The sequence below is a fragment of the Notamacropus eugenii genome, chromosome 4 (genome assembly GCF_028372415.1).
Source record: "Notamacropus eugenii isolate mMacEug1 chromosome 4, mMacEug1.pri_v2, whole genome shotgun sequence".
Classification (NCBI taxonomy): Eukaryota; Metazoa; Chordata; class Mammalia; order Diprotodontia; family Macropodidae; genus Notamacropus; species Notamacropus eugenii.
Genome location: NC_092875.1, coordinates 6,507,467 through 6,526,320, shown reverse-complemented (window position 1 = coordinate 6,526,320; position 18,854 = coordinate 6,507,467). Strand labels below are relative to the sequence as shown.

General features: G+C 36.6%; 1 protein-coding gene across 1 annotated transcript in view; it reads left to right on the top strand.

The window, feature by feature from the left end:
• The first annotated feature begins 468 nt into the window (after positions 1–468).
• LOC140498866 (vomeronasal type-2 receptor 26-like) overlaps positions 469–18,854 on the top strand; it is a 48,512-nt gene continuing 30,126 nt past the window's right edge. Inside the window, exons 1-2 of the mRNA XM_072599647.1 lie at positions 469–635; positions 3,313–3,604. Coding sequence (XP_072455748.1) covers positions 3,350–3,604 — 255 coding nt within the window. The 5' untranslated portion in view covers positions 469–635; positions 3,313–3,349. The remainder of the gene's footprint in view (positions 636–3,312; positions 3,605–18,854) is intronic.

The following is an 18,854-nucleotide window of genomic DNA, read 5'->3' as shown; positions in this document are numbered from 1 at the left end:
TCAGCTGTAGATACCCCAGGCAGTCTGGTCCCCAGAGATCTTCATGAACCACAATTTCTGTGGAGACTGCAGTAGGAGGAGTGGCCCCTCTCAGTACCTAACAATAAGGGTGCTGTGAGACAGTTCAGTCTCAAAGCTGGTGAAACTATAAAACTTCACTTGGTCTTACACCGTCGTCCTTGTCTTGACATGGACCTGCCTAATGTCTTATGGTGATTCCTCAGGTGCAGCAGACAGACCAGAACCTGGGCATCTACAGAAGGATGGGCCATTTCTGATTCTAGACAGTTCCTTATCAGTCCTGAGTTAGGCAGCTGACTTTACTCTGGTCTGAGTGGCTCCTTAGTTTCCCTACCCTTGGAACTTTGACTAAATCTCAGAGGGATGCTGCCCTATGTACAGAAATGTATTTCTCAGCTACTTTCTTCCCTTTTCATATCTGTGCTGTTGTTCCCTCCAGGACCTGGGAGTAGAACAGAGAGCCTCTCCTGCTTTTACCAAAATAACCCTGTTATTTACCAAGATGGGGACCTGGTGATTGGGATCTTTTTATCCTTGTTCTCAGTTGAAGTGAACAGCATAAGAGGAGCAGAACTGTTTGAAAGTCCTCCTAACAAAGCTTGTAAGCCTTATCAGTAAGTGTCTATCTATCTGTCTGGGCTTATTTTCAATTTGATAATTAAACTAGGTTCTCATGGATGGAGTACAAAAAAAGGCAGGTCCATGCAGATTCAGAGTACTCTCACCCTCTTTTCATCTCTGACTTTTTTCATTCTTATCAGTTTTCCTTATATCCAATTAACTTTAAAAGGTTAACAGAGAAAATCTAATTCCTCTACTTCTCTCTCCATACTCGCCTTCAAAAGGCCCACAACCAGGAAGCTCAGTGCTGAGCATCTTTTATCACCCTGCCTCCCCTCTCCTGATCTCAGGTTAGTATTTAAACAGTGGAATTAAGGAAAGTCCTTAGACTTCAGCACCACTGGGGATGAGGTTAATAATTATCCTGAATCAGCTGAAGCTCTACAGTTTTTATCAAAGTTATTGTTGTGATCATACTTACGTAGGGCAAAGGAAACCTCCACCCCGTCCATAGGAATGAAAGCTCCTATATTGCCTCTCAACATTTGCCCAGCAGATAACAAATGAGTCCAACTGTAAAGGGAGTCATGGGACATCCTTCTTCAGTGAAGATGTTATATTCCTCCCACTTCCCCTCCTAGTGGAAAATATACTACTAGGTCATCTTTATCTTGTGTGTGTGAATTTATTATTTTTCTCTGCTCTTCTTGACACTAGTTACTTGTTCATGATTTAGCAGGTCAAGGAACTACAACAAAACTGATTAGAATGGGCTGGGACTGAGCCTTAACCTTCAGGTTCAGTAGAATTATACTTATTAAGAAATTAGAAGTATTCCCAGGAAATAGTTGTGAGAAATACAGTGATGGCTAGAATATTCTGATTTCCTCCAGGTGATATGAGAGAGACTTTGTTTCTCTAAGTCAGTTTTGCTGAACTGAAAACATCCAAGAGAAGTGGGAGTGGATTTACTTTCTGACACTTTGACTGATGACCAGACCCTAGTTTTGAACTTTGTGCTTTCCTTTGAACTTCCCTTTGTAGGTTTAAATAGCATGAATTCTGTGTGTAGCAACACAAACTCCCATTTAAGACTCTATAAGTGTGCATTGTTGAAATGGGCTTCAGAATAAACTCAAACAATGTGAAGCAAAGCAGATTAGCAGTTTGCTCTCTTCTGATCATGGGAGACAGGTCATGAGATACATTTGATGGTTCTTTTTCAGAAGAGTATTCTGACTTGTTGTTCTGTACCTTCCATTAGCCAAATGCTTCTCCCTATCTGTTTTGCCTTCTGCTGTCACTTTTTAAATCCCTGTGGATTATTTCCCTTTATACTTTTCTTTCCACTTATAAATAAGAAGTATTTATTTCTATATAATTTTATCTAAAAGACAAAATGGTTTAATCATTGTCATCATTGGTTACCTTTTTAATGCTTTGATCTGCTTCTTCTTCTTTTCTTTTCTTTCTTTATTATTTGCTAATTTGGCAAATTAGTGGTTTGGATAAGAAGGAAAAGAAGATTCTATTCTCCTTTGGTGAAATGTGAAATATCAAATAAAAATCCTATTCTAAGTCAAATGCTCTAAGCAATCATTGAATTTGTCTCGAGAATAGTGCTCCATGGTAAGGCTAGGGGCTCTCCTTCTCTCCTTCCTGATTCTAATTCAAAGGAAAATGATTGAAGAATGAGAGCATGGACACAGGGTTTTAAATTCTCAGAAAACTAGGAAGTGACATCTTAAGACAGAATTGAAAGTTCTGTGGACGTTATCATGTTAAGTGAGGTAGCCAGGACTTAGGATTCTGTCATGTTTACTTCACGGCTCCAAGAAAAAAGGGTTCCACTGTCTAAGTGGTGGTAAGTGCATGAGAAACCTCTTGAGGTTGCCTATACTGTTTAAAACTTTTATGAGAATAAGAGAAGTATTTTTTTCTTTGCTAATGGCTTCCTAGTTCAAGACCTGCTACTAAGTCAGAATCCTTGAATCACTTTTGTTTTCTACTCAGTCCCTGTACATACCAGAAAGGTAATGAGAAAGGAGGGAACACTGAGTCAGGACCTCACCTTTCATTGGAGATCTCATATACAACCTGAGTAAAACACAAGCAGCCCAGATATAGAGTAGCTCCTATTCCCATACCTCTGTGAGTTTATTTGTATAATTTCATATCATTGAAATGACCTCTTCCCCTCATACCCATATATGAAAACATCCTCATCTTTTATGGGCCATGATGTCTTCCATGAATCTTTCCCTTATTTCTTCAAGGGACTGGGGAATCCCTCTGTTCAGCTTTGTTAAAGATTAGTGTCATTAACCTTTAATATATTTCTGGTCACCTTTGCTTTACACTTTTTTGTGTCTCTATTCTCTCTTTCACTATGCCCCAGCCCTTCTAGAGTGAAGGATTTTGCAGATCCTTTGTGTGATATTGTGTATACTGCATACTCAATATTTATTTGTGAAATGAGTGAGTGACTCAGCCAGGCAGAGTTACATGAAAACTTAAAGCCAATAGCACTCACCATTTCAGGAATCTCAAAAAGGGCAGAGTATAGGAACTAGGTACCTGGGAGAGGCTATTTTTAATACAAATGAAATGATCTGAATGACTGTTAGAGTCCTTAGTTTTGATTCACATGGCTGGGAAATTCTTCTGAAAAGTAGAATTTTTCAGTGCTTGCTAACATTCCTTGGCACCTCCCCCCCTCCACACACACAGGTGGTTGCACAAAAATTACCAGCAAGCCTTGACTCTCATGTTTGCTGTGGAGGAGATTAATGGGGATCCTGATCTGTTGCCCAACATTTCCCTGGGATTCCACCTCTACAACACCTACCACAGTGCTGAGAAGACCTTGGAGAGCTCTCTGCGCTGGCTGTCTGGGCTGGGCCAGTTCATTCCTAACTACAGCTGCTGGGAGCAGGACAAGTCGGTGGCTGTTATTGGAGGAGTCACATCAGCTCTCTTTGTCCAGATGGGAACTCTGCTTGACGTCTACAAGTTTCCACAGGTGAGTCATATCGAAACTGATGTATTCTATATATTTGTAAACCAAACTAAAAAATGAAAACTAAAACAGCAGCAACAACTATAACTGGAATTTAACAAGTGCTTTACATATGTATATTTTTTGCTCATCAAAACAAATTCATAAGGGAAGTGTGCATCTTACCCTAATTATTAAAATTATTTTTTTTAGTTTTCAACATTCACTTCCATGAGATTTTGAGTTGTAAATTATGTCTCCCTCCATTCTCTCACTCCTTCCCAAGATAGCATGCAATCTGATATAGACTCTATGTATACATTCATATTAAACATTTTCACATTAGTCATGTTGTAAAGAAGGATAAGAACCAATGGGAGGAACCACGACAAAAAACAACAACAGCAGAGAACAAATAGTCTTCTACATCCACAGACAGAATGCATAGTTCTTTTTCTGGATGTGGACGGCATTTTTCATCACTCAGCTTCAGTTCATATAAGTCTTTCCAGGTTTTTCTGAAATAATATTTTGTATAATTGTAGGTTTTAATCCACTCTGCTATTTGCTTCTGTTTTATGGGAGGTTTCATCCCATTTACATTCACAGCTATTCTTATCTGTGTCTTTCTCTCCATCCTATTTCCCCCCATTTATGGTTTTCTGTCTCCTTTCTCCCTTTCCCTCTTCACTAGAGTTGTGCTTTTGACACTCCCTCCCTCCCTCCTAATTACCTCCTCCCTTTTCTTTCCCCTTTCCATTCTTATTTCCTGTAGAATAAGTTAGATTTCCATACATAGCTGAATACGTTATTCTCTTCTATGAGCTTAACCTGATGAGAGGAAGGTTCAAGGAATACTTATCTCCTGGTCTTTCCCTCTGTTGTAATAGATATGCCTCTTCATTGCTACTTTCGTTTTCACAGAGAGGCAGACTTAGATGGAGAAAAGTTAAGTTGTTTGTCCAAGATCATACAGCTATGAATTCCTGGGACAGGATTTTATCTCAGGTCTTGTTGACACTAGTTTAACCCTCTGTTGGAACATCACCCACACTGTAAGACGAGAATAGGATTGGAATCATTTAGTTTTCATCCCATGAAAGGATAAGAAAAGGAAACCTGGATATTTTTACCCATTACACAAATGAGGTCATTGAAAATTGGAAAATTTTAAAAAATCACTCAACATTGCACAATTCACTGGAGCAAGAGTAGAGACTAGAACATACATGCCTGTACTTCCAGTTGAATGGTCAGTCAGTCGCTTACATTTCACTCTATGCGCTTCACTTTTCAAAGTCATTTTGTCTGTTCATGTCACTCCTAAACTTACTGATGGAAATGTTATTTAGAAAAGGAAGCCTGAGTACAAGCACCTGACTGGAAGGTTCATGTTTTATGGAGCAACTCTGATGTTCTGCCAAGAGCACATAAGTACCTTTAGGAATACGCAGTTGCTGGAATAAATTCCTAACATTGCTCACAAATAGCCCAGTGATTTTATTAAAGGGCAAAGAAGACACAAAGATATATATATATAGTATGAAGAAATTCCTTTCAGAAGGCAGCTCACCTTTTAAAGCCTGGAAGGAGTCTCCTTTAAACATGAGCCTCGCAGGTGTGCTAATTTGCCTTTTCAGCCGTGCTGTTTATAGAACTTTATAATTGTTAGTTAGGCATATACTTGACCATCACACAGATGAGATCATTGAAGATTGGAGGAATTTTTTAAATTACTCAAAAGTGTACAATTCACTGATGCAAAACTAGGGACTAGAACTTACATGCCAGGACCATCAGTTCAATAATCAGTTAATCTACTGAATCTCATTCTATGTGTTTCACCTTTCAAAGTCATTTAGTCCACTCATGTTAGTCCTGAATTTATTGATAAAATTATTATTTACAAAAGAAAGGCTGAACATGAACACTTGTGTGGAAGGTATAAATTTAAGGTAACAATGTAAGCCTCCTTATAATGCTTTACTAGGGAGCACCATAAATACCTTGATGCATGTGAAGGTGCAGGAATAAATTCCTGAAATTGCTTGCAGGTAGACTGGTAGCTCTATTAAAGGGCAAAGAAGACACATAGATACATGTGGTATGAATAATTTTCTTTCAGAAGGCCACTCACATTTTACTATATGGAGTCTTCAATGAACACTAGCTTTGCAGGTTGTGTAAATTCTTTTTCACCCTTGTTGCTTACAAAACTTTTTGAGTGTTGGTTAGGAAAATGACTGATTGCTTTGTTAGTTCAAGACCAAGAACAGAAATAGGGATGGCTTCAAAGAACAGAGATATAGAAAAATATGAGTCCTTGATTTAAATGAAATGCAAACCAGTTTTTACTATGGTGTTACTAATGTCAAAAGAGGAAAAAGAGGACCTCTCTGTGCCTATATTCACACTTTTTATTTTAAAACTTTCAGAGCTTCACTCAATATTATTTATTCCCAATGACTCCACAGATATCAGTTCAGTATTTGAGAGTCTTTGATGAGTAGCTAGGGAAGCATTGTGGTGTTGCTAGCATTACAGAGATTACTAGATTTCAGGGACTTCTGATAATACACTTGGGTAAAAATGAAAAACTCTAAGCTCAAGGGGCGGAGGGATTAACTCTAGGTTGAGATTTGGAAACCAAAATGAGATCCCTAAATTATAATATCCATTGAAGAGGCCTCATCTTGCATCTTTGTTTCTCAGATGATATAGTAGCATGGGATCCTAGATAGGGAAGAGTTAAATGTGTGTGTTCCCTCTGGGTTTCTTTTTCTTTGATCATGATGGGTATAACATGACAGGAGAGGATGAATGTGTCTGCTCCCACAAATGAGTTTATTCCTTCACAGGATATTGTATGGGTACTGGTCTAATTTTCTGATATCAGGCAACAGTGACTATGATTGGTAAGACATTGTCTAGGTCTTTTTATGATCTTGATAGGCATCCTCTGCATTGATGGAACCACTCTTCTGGTTGAAGGTAGAGACATGCATCAGCTAGTTGGGCAAAAATGGTAATGCTCTTCATGAACAGACATTCTATTTCAGTAGTGGCTGATTATATCTAGTGAAATCTCATCGGTAGATCAGAGTTATGTTAAGTATAGAGAGTTTTGAAAGTCTAATATGATGTTAAGTAATGTTTTCTATTTGAAGTGTTTTCCATGCGCCTGAGAGCAGTAGGGGAGCATTGGTCCATTTATATACAGTATTAGCATATATTTCAGCTGTCTTCATTTCTTTTACACTGTATTTTATTTATTTCCTTAAATATTTCCAAATTACATTTATATTTTTAAAAATTTGTCTTTTAAAATTTTGACCTCCAGATTCTCTCTCACTCACTTACCCCTTCCTTACCCACTTATCCACATGAAACCATGTGGAAGGTTTCCACATTAACTCTACGGCAAAAAAAAAAAAATACACTGAAAAAGCAAGAAAAATAAAGTGAAAAAATACTCTTCAATAAGCACCCAGATTTCATAAATTCGCTCTTTAAAGATGGATAGGTTTTTTTTTTTAAATCATGAGTTATTTTGATGTCAAGGACATGGCATTGGATAGATCTTAAGATTATTGACTTGATCTTTTTTTGTTTGTTTGTTTAACGTAGTTAAGGCTTTCATAATTGATCACTGTCACAATATTATTGTTACTGTGTTCAATTTTTTTTCCTGACTCTGTTCCCTTCATTATGTATCAGTTCACTTAAGTCTTCCCAGGATTTTCATAAACCACCCCTTCATTGTTTCTTATAGCACAACAATGTTCCATCACAATCACATATTAGAACTTGGTTACCCCTTCCCCAATTGGAGACAATCCCTTTAATTTCTGATTCTATCCAATACAAAATGAGTAGTTACAAATATTTTTGTACATATATGGCTTTTTCCTTTAAAAAATCTCTTTGGGATATAGACCTAGTAGTGATATTGCTGAGTCAAATCATAGATCTTGGACTTATTTCCCAGTTTTCCAGAATGCTTGGATCAATTCATAACTCTACCAAGAGTATATTCATGTCCCAACTTTTCTGTATCCCCTCTATCATTTGATATTTTTCTTTCATATCATGTTGGCCAATCTGGTGAGTATGAGGTGGTATCCCACAATTGTTTCAATTTGCATTTCTCTAATCAATAGTTATTTAGAGCACTTTATATGACTATAGATAGCTTTGATTTGTTCTGGAAACTGCCTATTCATATTCTTTAACATTAATGAGTTTGTAAATAGATTTTATTCTTATAAATTTGACTAAATTTTGCATACATTTGAGAAATGAAGCCTTTGTCAGAGAAACTTCCTGTAAAATTCCCTTCAGTTCCACTTCCTTCTTTTATCAGTCCTCCCTTATTGCCCTCTTTCCTTTGATTTCATTTCTGTCCGAATTCTCTGCTGAGTATGATGTATTCTTATTTACAATTGAGGGTGTATGAATAGATTCTTCCAGCTTTCCACTAATTCAGATACCAGTGAGATTGAAATGTTACTTCCTGCCCTCACCATTTTATCCTTCACTGTAATAGTTTTTCCTTGCATCTTTTTTATGTGAGATATTTTCCCCCATTTGTCCCCCTTTCTTAGCCCTTCTCCTAGGCCATCCATTTATTTCACCCAACTACTTTTCATTATTGCAACATAATTGATTCATTCACAAACCAGTTGTTCATGTAGAATCCTTCTAACTACCCTAATAATATAAAGTTCTTAGAAGTTACATGTATCATCTTCCCGTATAGAAAGGCAAACAGTTTAACCTTATTGATTCCCTTATGGTTTCTCTTTCAAGTTTGCCATTTTAAACTTTACTTGAATCTTGTTTTGGAAAGTCGATTTTTCTTTGGGTCTAGTCTTTCATTAGGAATGCCTGAAAACTTTCTTATTACTTTTTTTTTTATTTTTTATTTTTTTTTAATGTTTAACAATCACTGCCATACAATTGAGATTTTATCCCCCCCCCACCTACCCCCCACTACCTCCTCCCTCCCCACGACTGCATACAATTCTGTATAGATTCTACATATACTTTCCTACTGAGTATATTTTCACTATAGTCATGCTATGTAGTCAGACTAAAATAAATGAAAGAAATCGTATAACAAATCAGAACATGACACACAAACACATACACATACACAAACATGATCTGCTACATTTTGTGAGTGACTTCCATATTTCTTTCTCTGAGTGTGGAAGGCATTTTGCCTTGAGAACCACCTTTGGGATTTTTTTGTTTATAAGAAGTTTTTGCGTTATTACAGAATTCCAAGTCTACCAGAAAAAACTCTCACACACTGTGGTCGTTGCTGTGCACAAAGTTCTCCTGGTTCTGCTCCTTTCACTCAGCATCAGTTCATATAAGTCCCTCCAGACCTCTCTGAAGTCTTCTTGTTCATCATTTCTTATGGCACAATAGTACTCCATTACATTCATATACCACAATTTATTCAGCCATTCCCCAATTGATGGACATCCCCTTGACTTCCAGTTTTTGGCAACTACATAGAGTGCTGCTATAAATATTTTTGTACATGTGGGACCCTTTCCCATTTTTATGATCTCTTGGGGATACAGTCCTAGTAGTGATATTGCTGGATCAAAGGGTATGCACATTTTTGTAGCCCTTTGGCCATAGTTCCAAATAGCTCTCCAGAATGGTTGGATGCGCTCTCAGCTCCACCAACAATGAATTAGTGTTCCAACTCTCCCACATTCTCTCCAGCATTTATCATTTTCTTGTTCTGTCATGTTTGCCAATCTTATAGGTGTGATGTGGTACCTCAGAGTTATTTTGATTTGCATCTCTCTAATCAAAAGTGATTTAGAGTATTTTTTCATATGATTATAGATAGCTTTAATTTCTTCCTCTGAAAATTGCCTGTTCATATCCTTTGACCATTTATCAATTGGGGAATGACTTGTATGATTATACATTTAGGTCAGTTCTCTATATATTCTAGAAATGAGGCCTTTATCCCCGAGCCTAGCTGTAAAAATTCTTTCCCAATTTACTACATCCCTCCAGATTTTGGTTGCATTGGGTTTGGTTGTGCAAAAACTTCTCAGTTTAATGTAATCAAAGTTATCCATTTTGCATTTCATAATGCTTTCTATCTCTCCTTTAGTAAAGAATTCTTCCCTTCTCCATAGATCTGATAAATACACTATTCCTTGCTTCTCCAGTTTATTCATGGTATCAATCTTTATACCTAAATCATGTACCCATTTGGACTTTATTCTTGTGTACGGTGTCAGGTATGGGTCTATGCCTAATTTCCGCCACACTGTTATCCAGTTTTCCCAGCCATTTTTGTCAAACAATGAGTTCTTATCCCAGAAGCTGGGGTCCTTGGGTTTATCAAACAGAAGGTTGCTATATTCCTTGCCTACTGCATCTTGAGTGCCAAGTCTATTCCACTTGTCTACCTCTCTGTTTCTTAGCCAATACCAAGTGGTTTTGATAATTGCTGCTTTATAGTACAGTTTGAGGTCTGGTAGTGCTAGGCCACCTTCCCAATCATTTCTTTTCATTAGTCCCTTTGATATTCTGGACCTTTTGTTTTTCCAAATGAATTTTGATATTATTTTATCCAGCTCTAGAAAGTAATTGTCTGATAGTTTAATTGGTATGGCACTAAATAAGTATATTAATTTAGGTAGAATTGTCATTTTTATTATATTAGCATGGCCTACCCATGAGCAACTAATGTTTTTCCACTTACTTAAATCTGACTTTATTTGTGCAAAAAGTGTCTTGTAATTGTGTTCATATAATCCCTGGGTTTGTTTTGGGAGGTAAGCTCTTAAGTATTTTATAGTGTCTACCCTAGCTTTAAATGGGATTTCTCTTTCTATCTCTTGCTGTTGGAATTTGTTGCTAATATATAGGAACGCAGAAGATTTGTGTGGGTTTATTTTGTAACCTGCAACTTTGCCAAAGTTGTTTATTAATTCAAGTAATTTTTTACTTGAATCTCTGGGATTCTCTAGGTAAATCATCATATCATCTGCAAAGAGTGATAACTGAGTTTCTTCTTTGGCTATTCTTATTCCTTGAATATCTTTATCTTGTCTAATTGCTACAGCTAACATTTCTAGTACCATATTGAATAATAGTGGTGATAATGGACAACCTTGTTTCACCCCTGATCTTATTGGGAATGCATCAAGCTTATCCCCATTGCATATAATGCTTGCTGAAGGTTTTAGATAGATACTGCTTATTATTTTATGGAAAGTTCCCTTTATTCCTACGTTCTCCAGTGTTTTTAGTAGGAATGGGTGTTGTATTTTGTCAAAAGCTTTTTCTGCATCTATTGAGATAATCATGTGCTTTTTGTTAGCTTTGTTGTTGATGTGATCAATAATGCTAATAGTTTTCCGAATATTGAACCAGCCCTGTAGTCCTGGTATGAATCCTACCTGATCATAATGTATTAATCTCGTGATAAGATGCTGTATTCGTTTTGCTAAAATCTTATTTAAAATTTTTGCATCTATATTCATTAGGGAAATTGGTCTATAATTTTCTTTCTCTGTTTTGTCTCTTCCTGGTTTCGGTATCAAAACCATATTTGTATCATATAAAGAATTTGGGAGGACTCCTTCTTCCCCAATTTTCAAAAATAGTGTATGTAGTATTGGAATTAACTGTTCTTTAAATGTTTGATAGAATTCACTTGTGAATTCATCTGGCCCTGGAGATTTTTTCCTAGGGAGGTCATTGATGGCTTGTTCAATTTCTTTTTCTGAGATGGGGTTGTTTAAGTATTCAGCTTCCTCTTCTGTTAATCTGGGCCATTTGTATTTTTTAAAATCTTCATCCATCTCGTTTAGGTTATCGAATTTGTGGGCATAAAGTTGGGCAAAGTAGTTTCTAATTATTGTTTTAATTTCCTCCTCATTGGAGGTGAGTTCACCCCTTTCATTTTTAATATTAGTAATTTGATTTTTTCTTTCTTTTTTTTAATCAGATTGACCAAAGGTTTATCAATTTTATTAGTTTTTTCATAAAACCAACTATTGGTTTTATTTATTAATTCAATAGATTTCTTAATTTCAATTTTATTAATCTCTCCTTTGGTTTTCAGTATTTCTAGTTTGGTATTTACTTTCTTATTTCTTAAATTTTATTTTTTCTTAAATATTTCTTAAATATCCTTTTTTCCTCTCTGAAATTATTACACTCAGTTTTGATGCTTAGGAGGTTATTCTTGGTTGCAATCTTAGCTCTTTGCCTTCTAGAATAGCATATTGCAAATCATCCTCTCCTTTAACATGTAAGCAGTTAAACCTACGATGCTGACATTGGTTCCATGATATTGTAAGGTTTGTTCCTGGCTTCTTGAAGTACTTTATCTTTCACTGGTTAATTCTGGAGTTTGGCTGTAACATTCCTGCCTCTTTTCATTTTACAATATCTCAGGAGGTGGACAGTGGATTCTTTTGATTTCTTCTTGATCTAATGATTCCAGATAACTAGAGAAATTTTCCTTAATAATATCTCGAAATATGGTGTTTAGACTCTTTCTTTCATCATGGTTTTCACACAGTTTAATAATGCTTAAACTAATCGACCCTGGATCGATTTTCCAAGTCAATTGTTTTTCTGATGAAATAATTCACATTTTCTTCTGTTTGATCATTTTTGACTGTTTTATTGTATCTTTTAATGTTTTAAATCTCTTTATTTATTTTTATTTTTTAACATTTATTTCCATAAGATTTGGAGTTTGTCTACTTCCTAAGTTGTCCTGGGTTTCAAAATAGTTGCATCCCATCCTTTTCTTGCTTCTGTCACTCCAGATTTTTTTGAGAGGTGTTATTTTAAAATTGTTTGGAGGGTAATTTAGGAGAACGTAAGAACGTCCCTGATTTACTCCACCATCTTGGCTGTGCCTTTTATCTCATGTCTTTTATGTTCTTCTAACTTATTTATAAGTGATTTTAAATTTTATTTAATCCGAAGTGATCATAAAAATGTAAGAGGTACAAAGAGATTGGAGAAAGGTAAATTGCCTGATTTTCAAAAAAAACATAGAAGTTTACAGAAGCCCAAATCTCTGTGTTAGTGATCTTCACTATAAATGCTGGGGATTACTCTAGAATGGGGAATTAAACTGATAATGAATATCTAGAAGGGCAATCCATAATTACACACAATCAACAGTGTTCCATCAAAAACAGGTCAAGCCAAAAATAGGCTTCTTTAATTTTTGAACAATGTTACTAAAATTCTAGATGAAAGAAATCATGTAATACATATTACTGTGGTGTATAATAGATAATGAACACCAAATTCATGTTTTGGGGCCAACGAATTTATCTCTTTGTCTTCTGGTTAGGATGGAATATATATATGATTGTCATGCTAAAATATATGATTTTTCCTCACAGATGACCTACATAGATTTTGAATGAGGGAATAGCACACTCAATTCGATATGCAAACCTATTTTATCCTCCCAGAAGGCAAAGTGAAAGAGGAGAGGAGAGGGAAGATAATAGAAGGGACAGGAAATTGGGGAAAGGGATAATCAGAAGCAAACGCTATTCTGGAAGGACAGGTCAAGGGAGACAATGGAATAAATGGAGAGCAGGGTCAGACAGAGGTAATGTTGTTAGTCTTTCACAACATAACTACTATGGAATTGAGACAGCACAAAGCATATGCAGGATAAAATTTATTCTTGATTACATTCAAAATTTAAGGATGTATTGTATGTTATTTTTCCTTTCAAATGAAAAGTTATTTTACAGAAGGAACTGATATTCAAAGCAATGGAACATGAAAGTGAAAAGTGTGAAAATAATGATACATAAGGAGCATATGCAAAGCTTAATTTGAGTGGTATTAATTGCCAGTAACAAACATTCAATAATCTTCATATCAGAATAAATAGGGAAAAAAGTCTAGTTTGTTTCAAAAGAAAACATGCTATGAAAAGAAAACTTCAAGTTTAACAAAAATGTTTATTAAGTTATATGATAATATTCCTAAGGAAACAATTAGTTGATGTATTATATAAAAAATAGAAGTAGATATGCAGTCTGTATAATAATAATGGTTGATTAATTAACTGGTTGAATTTAAAATGTAGTTTTTAATGGTGCAAAATCAATGTCACAGTAAGTAACCAATGGAGCATCTGAGGGATCTCTTCTTGGCTCTCTGCCGTTTAATATTTTCATTTATGTTTCTGATGAAGGTAGAGACAGTATTCTCCTCAAGTATGCAAATGAGATAAAGATTGAAGTTTACCACTGACACATCAGATGACAAATGGAACTGACAGTTTATGGTTTTGTTCTGATCTTTATTTTTTAACATAAAATTTATTTTCAGTTTTCCACATTCACTTCCACAAGAATTTGAATTCAAAATTTTCTTCCCATGTCTCCCCACCCCCACCCCAGGACAGCATGCACCCCATCCACCCCTTCCTCCAGTCTGTCCTCCTTTCTATTACTCCCCCATTTTTCCATACCCTTCCCCTCTATTTTCCTGTAGGGCAAAATAAATTCCTATACCCCATTGCCTGTACATCTGATTTCCCAGTTGCATGCAAAAACAATTTTTAACATTCATTATTAAAGCTTTTATTTCCATATTATCTCCCTTCCTCCTTCTCTACCCATTCTCACTGAGGAAGCAAGCAATTCAATACTGGCCAAACACATATAGTCATGCAAGTCATGTTTGTTGTCCTTTATCTTCAAAGAGGACCAAAATGACATCACCATTGTAAAGTGAAATTTCAGTGTGTCCAACCGTGGCTGATCAGACTAACACGAGCTCAGAATGCTCTACCATAGGTTGGGCACAGATAGTCTGTATGAATATTTGGGGTGGATATCCCAAATTTCCACATCCTGCGTTTGCTTTGTGCTGTCTCAATTCCATAGTAGTTATGTTGTGAAAGACTAACATTACCTCTGTCCTATCCTGCTCTCCACTTATTCCATTGTCTCCCTTGACCTGTCCTTCCACAATAGTGTTTGCTTTTGATTATCCCTTTTCCCAATTTCCTGTCCCTTCTATTATCTTCCCTCTCCTATCCCCTTTCCCTTTGCCTTCTGGAAGGGTAAAATAGATTTCCATATTCAACTGAGCATGCCATTCCCTCATTAAGCCAAATCCCACAAGAGTAAGGCTAACTTATTCCCTTTCATCTCCTCCCTCTTCCCCTCCTTTGTGAAAGGAAAGTCCTCTACTTAGATGAAATTCCATTTTCCTCTGAAGTATTATACTCAGTTTTACTGGGTAGGTTATTCTTGGTTTTAATCTTATCTCCTTTGACCTCTGGATTATCATGTTTCAAGCCCTTCAATCCCTCAGTGTAGAAGCTGCTAAATCCTGTGTTATCTTGACTGTGTTTCCACAATATTTGAATTGCTTCTTTCAGACTACTTGTTATATTTTCTTTCTGACCTGGAAACTCTGGAATTTGGCTACGATATTCTTAGGAGTTTTCCTTTTGGGATCTCTTTTAGGAGATGATTGGTGAATTCTTTCCATTTGAATTTTACCCTCTGGTTCTAGAATATCAGGAGAGTTTTACTTGATAATTTCTTGGAAGATGATGTCTAAGCTCTTTTATTTGATCATTGTTTTCAGATAGACCAATGATTTTTAAATTATCTCTCCTGGATCTATTTTACAGGTCAATAGTTTTTCCAATAAAATATTTCACATTGTCTTCTATTTTTTTCATTCATTTGGTTTTGTCTTAAAATTTCTTGTTTGCTCATGAAGTCATTAGGTTCCATCTATTCCATTCTACTTAAAAAAACCTCTGTTTTCTCCAGTGAGCTTTTGGACCTCCATTTCCACTTGGCCATTCCTGCTTTCTAATGTATTCTTCTCCTCATTAGCTTTTTGAACTGCCAGCTAGGTGGTACAATGGACAGAGCATCAGTGCAGGAGTCAGGAGGACCTGAGTTCAAATCTCACCTCAGACTCTTGATACTCACTAGCTGTGTGACCTTGGGCAAGTCACTTAACCCCAAGTGCCTCATCCTAGGTCATCTCCAGTCATCTTGATGAATATGTGGTCACTGGATCCAGATGGCTCTGGAGGAGAAGTGGGGCTGGTGACTGGCACAGCCCTCTGTCCCTGAAAACAAAGTCAAGTCCAAGTCATGTCATTATTTCTCTGATGGCATGGTCTTCTTCAGCATCAAAGGATGAACACACAACTTTTCGAACATCTTTTGCCATTTGAGTTAATCTATTTTTAAAATTGTTATTTTCTTTAGCATTTATTTTTGTGTCTCCTCTACTAAGCTATTGACTAATTTTTCATGATTTTCTTGCATCATTTTCATTTCTCTTCCTAATTTTTCCTCCATCTCTCTTACTTGACTTGCAAAGTCCTTTTTCAGTTCTTCCATGGCCTGAGACCATTTCATATTTTTTGGGAGGCTTTGCATGTATGAGCCTTAACCTTTATATCTTCCTTCAGTTGTGTACTTTCTTCTTCCTCTGATTGTATGCTTTGCTCTTCTTCATCTGAAAGGATGGAAGAAAATACCTCTTCACAAAGAAAGTAACCTTCAACAGTGCCATTTTTTATCCTTTTGAGGCATTTTCCCAGTCAATTTTGAAAACTTTGTCAAGTGGATAGTGTACTACCTCAGGCTTCAAAGGTTTTGTGCGGCTGTTCTCTGAGACACCTGTAGAGATCTGTGAATTGTTAGTTCCTCCATAGTGGCATAGTCAAGGGAGAGGCATTTACTCCTCTCCTGGCCTGCATTCTGGTCTATGAGCAACCACAAGCACTTTCTTTTTGACTTGGATCTGCATGTAGGATTCCCTCTCCACAGTCGCCAGCAACTCTGTCATGCTAGCTCTCCTCCTCATCCCAGAACCACTACTCAGGACTGAAACCCACATCAGTCATTTGATTCCCCCAGGGTCTGTAGACAGAGATCTCCAGAAGCACCTGCTGATACAACAGTGGGTACAGCCACCCTGGGACTGGAACTGGGGCTGCGCCTCACTGTCCTCTCATCTAGGTAAAAGAACTTTCTCACTGAGTTTTGAAGCTGTCTTTGGTGCTTATGTGTTGAGAAATCTGAAAACCACAGCATCGTCCCATCATTCCATGCCCTGAAGCCTGCTGCAGTCCTGTCTGTGCCCAAGTGGCCTATACTGTGCTTCCCTCTGAGCCTGGTGTGATAGATTTTTCCTTTTGGCTTTCCAGGCTGTCTTGGGCTGGAAATCTGTTTCACTCTGTCATTTTCTGGCTTCTGATATTCTAGAATTTGTTTAGAGTCATTTTATAGGTATTTTAAGGGCTTTAGGAGAGAGCTCAAGCAGGTCTGGTGGTTCTACTTCACCATCTTCTCTTCTGGTCTTTAAAAAGAAATATAAAACCTTATATTTTGATTTTTTTAATAAAAATACAAAGGTCAACTATTTCATCACTGAATGTGAGAAGGCAGGTTAAGGTAGCAATTTTTGAAAAAAATAAGATGTTAATGGGTTGTAAACACTGTATCACAATTATCCAGGATAATTACACCGTTCTCCCGGAATATTTTCCTATGCCTCTTTTCTGAAGCCTCCACCTTCAAGTAGAAATAACAAATAATGCATTTTCATAAGTAATACTTATCCATACCTAGTCCAAAACAGATCCTACATGTATGTCTCAGATGCTATTCATTCCTGGATTCATCTCTTCTCTTCTATCTTGTTTTCCACTCTACCTCAGAATACAGTAGTCAGATCTGTATGACTATTCATGTAAAGTATGTCATAATAAATGACTCCAGGTCTCCACTCACCATCTCAGTGTCTTCATAGACAAAATCATTAATTTCAGGGCAATATTCCATTATATCTCTCCTCTTCTCCAATATAAATGTAAACTTTTAGAAGGAAGGAATGTTGGTTTTTGTATTGCTATCTTCACAATTAGGAAAATTCTTGAAACATAGGGTAACCACTTGATGAATGCTGACAGTTGGAATGCCTTTACTAACTATGTGTAGTGTTTTATTTTCCACTAAGTGCTTTTCCCATTCTCAGAGTTCTGTTTTTTAAATTAATTAATTAATTTTTATTTTAAAACATTCAATTCCACAAACTTTTGAGTTCCAAATTTTCTTCCTCTCCTTCCCCTTCTCCCTCCTCTCTCCCCAAGACAGCATGTAATGTGATATAGTCTCTACATATGTATTCACATTAAACATATTTTCACATTAGTCTTGTTGGAAAGAATTCACACTAATGGAATGAACTGAAATAAAGAAGAAACAAAAAAAAGAGAAAGCAAATATTATGCTTTAATTTGCATTCAGATTCCATAATTCTTTCTCTGGATGGGAATAAAATTTTTCCATCGTGAGTATTTTGGAGTTGTCTTTGAATCTTGCATTGCTGAGAAGAGTCAAGTCTATTGAAGTTAGTCAGCCAACAATGTGGCTGTCACTGTAAAAACAATGTTCTCCTGGTTCCACTATCCTCACTTGGATCAGCAAGAACTCTGGCAAACACAGGAGGGCCTGCTGTACAGGTTTTTAGATCTGAATTTCTAAAAGGAAAACAACTTTTGAGGGATAAACAATCACTTTAATTAAGCACATGTACCATTCACTTAGTTCAGGGGGAAAAGTCAGCACTTTGAACTTCAGAGAAAATACAAACAGAGAAAGGAAAATCAACAGAGAGACAAGTTTTCCAGCTGTCTGACCATAAGCAATACTTACATCACAGATCAACAGACAGATTCAACGGTCTGTCTATACATACATAATTACCAGAAAGAAAAGCACCAATATCTACGTTTTCAAAAGCAGGGGACTCCTTAGCTGTCCAGAGTCTTGTCTGGCCAAACAAACACTTTCAGTGAGTAAACCCCAAAATAAAACCTGACTTCAGAGTATTTATATACTTTTCCCAGCTGGAGCACAGGATCCTCTGACCCAATGCCTCAAAAGAAATTAACAAAAGGTTCTGGAGGCCTATTAATGGGTGAGAGAAAATCTAATTAACATTACATCACTCAGCATCAGTTCATATAAGCCTTCCCACCTTTTTCTGAAGTCTGTCCACTCATGATTTTTTATGGAACAATAGTATTCCATTACATTCATACACCACAACTTGTTCACTCAGTCATTCCCCAGGTGATGGGCAGTCCTTCAATTTCCAATTCTTGGTTACCACAAAGAGAGCTGCTATAAATATTCACCCTAAGTGAGTACCTGCAAAGACTTTGGCCTAAAGGGCCCTAGGTTTCCAGTGT